This window comes from Zeus faber, assembly GCF_960531495.2.
Source record: "Zeus faber genome assembly, chromosome: 7".
NCBI lineage: Eukaryota > Metazoa > Chordata > Actinopteri > Zeiformes > Zeidae > Zeus > Zeus faber.
In genome coordinates, this window is record NC_137203.1 from 9,609,243 (window position 1) to 9,618,330 (window position 9,088).

General features: G+C 43.8%; 2 protein-coding genes across 2 annotated transcripts; one reads left to right on the forward strand and one right to left on the reverse strand.

Moving 5' to 3' along the window:
- Positions 1–2,439: 2,439 nt before the first annotated feature.
- LOC307232491 (allatostatin-A receptor-like) lies at positions 2,440–3,306 on the reverse strand (the record flags this gene model as incomplete). Its single annotated transcript, XM_080003521.1, has 1 exon — positions 2,440–3,306. One exon carries the CDS (start codon positions 3,304–3,306, stop codon positions 2,440–2,442), a length of 867 nt encoding a protein of 288 aa, XP_079859647.1.
- A 1,755-nt stretch (positions 3,307–5,061) lies between these two features.
- Positions 5,062–6,304, forward strand: LOC307232956 (adenosine receptor A1; the record flags this gene model as incomplete). The annotated part of the gene is made up of 2 exons (XM_080004170.1): positions 5,062–5,927; positions 6,286–6,304. The coding sequence occupies 2 exons, from the start codon at positions 5,062–5,064 to the stop codon at positions 6,302–6,304; spliced, it is 885 nt and encodes a 294-aa protein (XP_079860296.1).
- Between the last annotated feature and the right edge of the window lie 2,784 nt (positions 6,305–9,088).

Below are 9,088 nucleotides of genomic sequence, written 5' to 3' on the forward strand. Positions count from 1 at the left end.
TCTATTGTTTTTTTTGTTTTTTTTTTGTTTTTTTTACAGATTACCGGTAAATCAATGTAGTAAGGGCCTAATGGCCTGTAACGGCCTATGAATATAAACCGTAATTTTATTAATGTTGTTTTATTTTTCTATGTACGAAAAACGTAACTTTCCCTTTGGTAAAATGTTTTCTTGAGAAAACAAACAAACAAAAATGGTTTAACAAATAAAACATATATATCCATCTTGTTTCCACTGTATTTACAAATATGCCTCGGAAATACAACGTGCATTTCCCATTAAGCCAATATAGCTCAGACATCTCATTCAAATATCGTGTTCACCATCGAGTGAAGTAACACGGATTTAAAAAAGACGACTAATAGATTGCGTAAATAATTTGAAACCCAAGATTTGGATTCACTATCATGTCCCTTAAAATGCTATTTCATTATAAACGTATTAACGTTGATTGATAAGATTCAAGATAATCCTCCTCCTGCGAATAAGTTTGGCCTTAACGTGCCAAACATGAACGCACGCATGTTTTAATGTACATTCAAAACCGTTTAAGAAATAGGCATTAAAATAAACAAATGAAATAATAATAATGATAATAATACTACTAATAATACTACTACTAATAATAATACTAATAATACTAATAATACTAATAATAAGAAGAAGAAGAAGAAGAAGAAGAAGAAGAAGAAGAAGAAGAAGAAGAAGAAGAAGAAGAAGAAGAAGAAGAAGAAGAAGAAGAAGAAATAAATAATAATAATAATAACAACAGCAACAACAACAACAACAACAAAAACAATATATGTGCCTTTCATGAAACCCAAGGACAGGTGAACTTCAAATGAGGTTAATTGTCCAAAGGTTGAACGGGTGTTGAACATTTCATTGAACGAGATATACAAACACAAGCTCCAAATCCGACTTTTTACAATACAACGTAGTTCTATAATGTCTGCATGTAGACCACCATGTTTTGTGCAAAGCCTGAAATGCACTATTTGGGCTTCATAAATAACCAAAAATAACTAGAACATCATAACGGAGCGTGTAACGATATGTGTGGTTCATTAGATTTCTTCTGTCAGGACCAAACAACTCGTTCGTTCCAAACCCAAATTTGAAAATGATTCGACTTATTTCCACGGGAGATTGCTGTCACAAGCTTAAAGAGCTGTTTGTCCGTAATCTCAGTGTCAGTGAGGGCCTCACTAACACGGTCCTCACCGTGAGGGCCTCATGGTGCCTTGTTTACGGTGCTCGATTTATGATGCGAGTTATTTTCCAAACCGCACTCTGCGTCACCCCATCACGTTTAATGCCAATTCTGTTTGGAGAGAGAGAGAGAGAGAGAGAGAGAGAGAGAGAGAGAGAGAGAGAGAGAGAGGAAATAAGATGGTCAGATCACACTTTAAACACTCAGCTAGGCAGCAGTAGATGCTGATAGAACAAAAAAAAAAAAAGACGGAAAGAGAGAGAGATGAAAACCATTGTCTACGAAGTACACTACCCTGATCTACTGGAATAAAACTCAATATTCAGATAAAAAAAAAAAAAACTGGAACCGATGAAATTAATAAACAGACATATACACAGCACCTATTTCTAAATAAATGTGTTCTGATCTTTACTTTTAAACTTTCCATATAGGCCTACATGATGAACAATGAAGTTCTGTGTAATAGGTAAATAAATCAGTGAATTAGGTCTAAAGTTGGTAAAGCCGGGCTTCTCAAGTGTGGCCCATGCATTAATGCACAGTGACTTGAAACCCTTTGAATACATTTCAAGGTAAGCAGTGAACAGCAGTTACACTCGTTTAAGAAAAGTACCAACAACCACATGACTATGTACATATACAATGTGCATTTAAGAATATACCGCTTGAGAGAATATTATCCAGAGAAACGTAATCGCTCATTTTAAGCTGTTTTATAAATTGGTGAAGATAATTTGAAGAAAATTAAGGTTGTTTTTGCATTTTCGATTTCGTTGCAACACGCTCAACAATGAAATTTGCTTATTGAATTAGCCAGGCCCCTGAGTCAGTAGGAGGTTGGGGAACCTGGCCCCCAGCTGGATGCATGCATAACTTCTGTATAAAGCCCTATAGTCCTTCAAAATCTTCCCGGTGGTCTTTGTAGTGTACACACAACCAACACACAAGAGTAGATTTGTTTCCAAAACCACCATGAAACGCTTGGTTTTCCTGCAGCAGTGGCCTAAGTACAGACGTGGGCCCAGTGGCCGCTAGAGGCCCATCCCATAGGCGCTGTCAGCGATGGGGCGCCCGCTGTGCGTCCCCGTTCCTCCAAATAAATAAGAAAAAAACAGTGTGTTTTTGTTTTAGATGTGGGCTATTTTATCTTACGGAGGTTCCTCACGAAGCACCGATGGGGGACACTTACGGGGGGACACTTTCCCGGACACTCTCCCGCAGACTCACCTCCTCCGCCGGGGCCACACCCTGCGCCACACCGACCTCCACACCGCCTCCCGCAGTGACGGGCTGCCCCAGATGTACAGAGCCGGGGTGACCAGGGCGTTCACCCGGGCCAGGATGGCGAACAGGTTGGTGGCTTCGTTGTAGAACCTGAGACCCCTTTTGGTTAACTGTCTGACGATAATGTTAACGAAAGACGGACACCAGAGCGCCAGGAAACAAATGACCACGATCACGATGATGCGCAGGGACTCCTTCTGTTTGTCCCTCTCCATGCTGGGAGGCTCCCGCCCCAGCTGATTTCTGGCTATGATATACAATTTAATAGTCATCAGTACATTGGTGAGAACTATGATCTGGAGGGTCATCACTCCAAAAGCATTAATTTGCGCCGCCTTGGAGATGGGCACCATGTTCTGCACCGTAAGTATGAAGTAGGTGTAGATCCAGCAAAATGCACAAATGCCGACGACGAACGACCGGGTGATGTACCGGTTGTAGAAGAACGGGTGACACACGGCGAGGTAGCGGTCGAACTGGGCGAAGAGGAAGGTCAGCACGTTGACCCCCAGGAAGGAGGGCAGGATGTAGAAGGTCCCGTTCCTGGACGGGTAGCCCTCCTGGACGTCGAAGAGGCCCAGGTAGTACACGGAGAACCCTGTGAGCGTGTCGCTGATGCTCGTGTTCAACATGAATATGAACCGGTTCTGCACCCGGAGATATTTGGTGCTGAATATCCCGACGACCACGGAGCCGGCGAGGAGCACCGCGCCGGTGGCAAACAGGATGTGGAAGATGAAGATGAAGAAGTCTGCCGGGCTGTCGAAGTCTACCGACAGAGGGACGGTGGTGTTGAAGAGCATCATGGCGAACCACCCCCCCAAAGTCTTACGGATCTATTGGTCTTTATAGATCCGTCCTTCCAGATCACCAAGCTCCAGGAATACCCTGATGGATCTCTGGGGGTAAACGTCACGGTGCCAATTAGGAATTAGGCCAATTAGGCCTCTCCGGCAAAATGCCCCACCGGGGGGGTTGTATTGATGAAATGTTTACCACTAGACGTGAAGGCCTGGCTGGTCTCCATGACAGGCTGTGGTGATCCAGGGTGTGACACCAGCCAACCTCAAAATGTGTATATTTTTGTAAATAATAACTTTGGACGACAGCCATGATTCTCAAGTATCCTCATTTTGATAACCAGTAGGACACAGACGCATTAATAACCAAAAATGTATGAGTTCCAAGAACTTGAATATAACAGAACCACAGACACCAAGTTTCATATAAACAGTATTTTTGCACTATATACAATTATTCCACCGAATAAAACATTGAGTGCAGTAATCAAAATACACCAGTACGAAAAATAAAATCAAAAATGTTTTTATAACTGCATTGCCAGTGGTTCCAGTCATTCAAGATACTCTAAAAAAACAATAAACTAAAAGTTAAAATTGTCCAACTGTACTGGGGCCTTTCAACCATGCATTGGTTAGCTTTAGGATACAGGTTTTTAGGCCTGGAATAAATAATTCTCTAAAGATTGCATTAGGAAATAACCAAAAGAACCCGAGAGTATAAAAGGTCAATGTTTTTGTTAAAAAGATGCACCCTGTTAGTTGGCTGGCTGAAGGTCAGATGAATGATGAGGAAATAAGGAATATATTTGAAAAACACAATTCTAAATGACATTTTCCTACAGACATAATAAAACCTTTCTCACCCCAAAACTGAACAAATTGATGCAACAAGCACTCCCGCTCCCTTTAGTGCAGCACACAGCTGGCATAAATGCAAGACAATTCAAAGGGTTAGGAAATAAGACTGTTGACTGAAAGCATACAGCCTCCAGGTGTAGGCCATATATTTTGAAGGATTTTAGCCTCTTGAACAAAACATAAATCAAGGCCTGTCATAGTCCACAATTGAATGGATGCATCCGATTTTAACCTCATCAGAAAGATAACAAGGAACCGTTATGCTCATGTGTATCTACAGTATGATGCTGTACAGACTTCAGGCTGATCTACTCCTGCAAATAACAGAGACTATGAGACCACCAGTGGGCGCCATAATCTTGGATTTCTGTCGCGCTGGAGACTGCCGCGCTGGTCCAGTCTGTCTATTTTACAAGCCTAATCTTGAGATGAGAAACATGTGACGCCAATATTCCTGTTTCATTTAATTTGATATGTGCATCGTTATTTTTCTTTATTTTCCTTATTCACTTTTTTTAAAATCAAATCCTGATCTTTTAATTTCAGATCATCTTAGTGGGTTCCAATCAGCACTGATGCTTTTAAAACCCATAAAACAATAAGTATGCAGCATCTTGTATAAAACCCACGATTAAACAATATGGAATTAGCTGCAATTTCTGTTTTTTTGTTTGTGTGTTTGTGTGTTCGTTTTGTCTAAGTACACGTAACAGCAACCTTGTCACCTTGTTAATGAATTCATTGGAGTCACCCCTGTCGCTGTTTCCTTGTCAACCCCCAGCCCGGTTTGCATATCAACCCGTATAAATCAGGGTGCGGGGCCTCCTGTCTGTGGGTGCTGAACACACACACACACACCCCCCCACACACACACACACATCCCCCTGCATATCTGCATCCATGAGTAACGGCAGCTTCTTCCCGAGCCCCGCGCTGCCCCTCACGTCCTTCGGCAACGTGCTGATGTTTCTCTTCAGCGTCTCTCTGGCGACGGCGATCGTCTTCCTCAACGTGTCGGTGCTGCTCTCCATCGTGAGCGACAAGTCGCTCCGCAGCGAGAACCGCTTCATGTACATGCTGAGCACCTGCTGCAGCGACATCTGCACGGGCGCCTCCTACTATTACGTCGGCGTGCTGGACGTGAAGGACCACTTGAACTCCCCCACCAGAACCTACTACATCGCGCCCACCTTCCTGGGCCTGTCCTACATGGCCATCCTCGCGGCCCAGGCGGACCGCTACCACGCGGTGGCCGCGCCCTTCAAGTACTCCCAGCGAATGACGCGCAACAGGACGCTGCTGGTCATCCTGGCCTACTGGCTCTACGCCTTCGTCATCGTGGCGGTCAACAACCTGGTGACGTTGGGGGTCGCCCTGCGGGTCACCGGCATCGGCACGTTCGTGGGCAACATGTTCACGGTGGTCATCATGATCGGCCTGAACATCCGGCTGTTCTTCATCGCCACGTTCCAGCTGAACAGGGAGCGTCCCTCCGCGGAGAGGGACAGCAAGCGCGCCTCCATCTACCTGGTGGTGGTGGTGGCGGTCTGCTTCCTGGTGGCCTGGCTGCCCCTTTTCATCCACGTCATCGTGTGCACTTTCCTGGGCTCCACGTGTTACTCGGTTCAGAACGAGGGCACCGACCCCATCCGCATTTTGCCCCGGATCAACGCCGCCGTGACCCCCATACTGTACACCAGGGGGTGCGGCGCGCTTAGGGCGACGCTGCTCGGCAGGGTGTGGAGGAGGCCCCGCTGCTGCGGGAGGTAAGGGGGTGGGGGGACACCTGAGTTGGGGGGCCCGTGGAGCCCTCTCGAGGTTTTGAATCGACTCCATTTAAAGTCCCGTTTAAAACACATAGTACCCTCCAAACGAAGATTTTTTTTTTTTTTTTTTTTTTTTTTTTTTTACTTCAAAGGAACCCCATAACTTATGTCAACTATAAGAAATAATGAGGCAGCAAGTCAGTAAATAAAGGAATAGGTTGCCTTTCGCCTTTCTTGCATTTTAACCTTTGCCAGCTTCCCATATATTCAAAAGAGTCAAAAGATCTATTTGTCACATACATATTGCGCTGTGCAGCATAGTGACATGTTTTTGTGTTGTTTTTTGCAACCTCCACAGAGTGTGCTGGGCGTACTAGCCTACAAATATAAAAATATAAAATACACAAAAAAAAAAAAATTATATATATATATATGCATCCGATAAAAATGGAGAATACATAGACAAAAATATACAGCTATCTATACAGCATTTCAACATATAAAAACAACAGAAACTATTTGTATATTTATGTAGATATATGTATATATGTATATTGCACGTAGACATTCACGTCTGCAAAACAGTACTATTCAGTTTAAAGAGCTTTCTTTCCTTTATTTATTTTCCTTTCCCTTTCCCCGCGCCAATGAGTGACAATGTCTGCATCATGAAATGACGGGGTTATGTTTTATAGTCTAAATATGGAACTATTTTCTTTCCAATCTTTTTTGAATCACAAAATTCTGTAATCTTTCTACAAATCTCTCAATCTACAAATATTGGAGTGGTTCGTGTAAAACGAGTTAATTTAAGTCAAAATCAAAAAAAATCTTTAGGCAAATTTGAGGGGCAGCCGAACATATCATTTGTCATTGTTCTTGTGACTTCATGGTATTTTAATTTTATTTTTTTATTGTTAGTTTATCAGTTTTACATTATGATTTCAAGTCCAATTTATCATATTTGTCCAAATGTTTAAATAAACGGTTTTATTATAAAGGTGTAATTGGTGTCAAGCCGTATCCTACATGATTATTGACGTATTTTACCTTTTTAAGCCTGAATCGCGGAATGAGGAGACCTGGCCCCATCGAACAACCGACGGTCCCCAATATCTAACACATCTGTGGATTGTACAGGAGGGTGAGATGGATCTTAAAACCCATTGCAAAACTGATTAGAAATAGAGTAGTGAATTTTTTTCTCCTTTGCTCGGGAGATGTGTTAATGTCTATTTTGTAGGCGACTCAGCGGGATGTCCGTTCTTGTGCAGATAGGACTTCTGTAACCAACTAGAAAGAAAGAGCCTTTATTAAAAAAAAAATGTATTTTCCAATGTTAAACTGTGTCCAAATTTGATCATGCTTGGGGCTGTTACACTGCAATTTCCTGTTACCTCCCCGAACCCCCGACATAACCCAGGTAGACCTTTTAATTATGGTGCATTTATTTCCAATGTACATTTGTTCTAAATTGTACACCCGAGGGGATCCGAGTTAAAATAAAATAAACTTGCTGAAACGAACCAGTATCATGTACACGTTTGTTAATTTGCCAACGTCACGGCACCGGTGGCGTGTGCGTTTGAGTGTCGGGTTCAGTTACAGTTCCCCCGTTGACCACAAGGCGTCAGGAGAGCACCTTGGCACGTCGCCATGACGTCCAACTGCGAGAATGTCTGTCTGTCTGTCTGTCTGTCTGTCTGTCTGTCTGTCTGTCTGTCTGTCCATCCATCCATCCATCCAGCTATCTATCATCAAATTATCTATCTATCTATCTAACTATCTATCTATCTATCTATCTGTGCAAGAAAATACGCTTCTCTACTTACACCATTTGCTCTGGAAAGGGCCACAACTCGCCTCTACCAACCGATGTTAATCAAGATCAAGACGTAACGCTGACAACCGTCATAACAGCAACGTATCATCGTGACGTCATCAACTGCATGCACGCAGTTGAAAAAGTGGGCCTATCGAAGTGGAGTATGTACATTACGACTGGTACGTTTTATAATTTTAAGGAAACCCAATTCCATTCAAGTGTTACTGCAAAAAAATTTCCTTCGCCCATAAGGCGTAGAATTATTCACTTTTTTTCGCATTTCAATTGGGCTAATTTAAACAAATCATCCGCATAACACGGGGTAAAACCGGTCTGCGGGCGAAGTAAATATTAGTTAGCTTGGTTTTGAGGCTTTACCTTGTTCAGGATTACCCTATCCCTACATCAGAAATACCATATGTAAATACTTGTCCGGTCCCCAGAGAAGAGCTGCGAGCAGGGGTGGTTTCTGCCTGCGTTTATTATATTCTAATTTGGGTCAGGGGTGAGGAGGGCGGGCGTGACGTCACAAACTTCAACATGGCGTCCCGAAGGCAGTGAGAGGAGCGAGAGGATGGTACACTGAGGACGATCCTACCGATGAATTAAGGTATTTGCGCCCAAACCGCCCGTTCGCTGTCGCGCGGTAATCGACGCGGGGCGCCGCGGCTTCGACGCGTCCGCCCGGTGGGTTTTGTCACGGGGGGCCCGGGGCTCTCTCTCCCCCTCGCTCTCCCTCTCCCTCTCGGACGAGGGGGACGCTTCTTTGCTGCGGAGGTTTTTTCGCCGTGTGCCGACCGACAAAAAAAAAAAAAAAAAAAAAAAGGGCTCCGCGGTGCCTGCTCCGCTCTGCCGGGGGGCTGCTCGCTGGCAGAACCGGAAACCAAACCCCGTTTCTGCGCCTCCCGACCTACGGGTTAAACCCGTTTGAAAGGAACGGAAAATAAACGACCGCAGAAGGCGCCGCTTTTGTTTCTGGTGGCGTGCGCTTCACCCGGGTGATGCCCACAACACGGTGTTCCGCCGGAGGATGAAGCCAGGCTGGCAAAGAGCAGCCCCTGCATTTCGACTAGCGACTGTAAGACATATATTTTTATACATGTGTATATATGTATATATATATATTATATTTCCCCCAAATAAGACTCACCCGGAGCCCACTGTGCTTGTTTACCTGTGGAAGGTGAAGCTAATTGATCTCGTCGTAATCAAAACAAAGTCGCCGTCGACTAATTCGCGTGATACCGCTTTGACTAAATCGCCGGTCGTTTCGTGTGTATCTTTGTATTCTATTTATTTTTTTCTAATCTAAAAAAAAATAATGCAAATTTTCTAC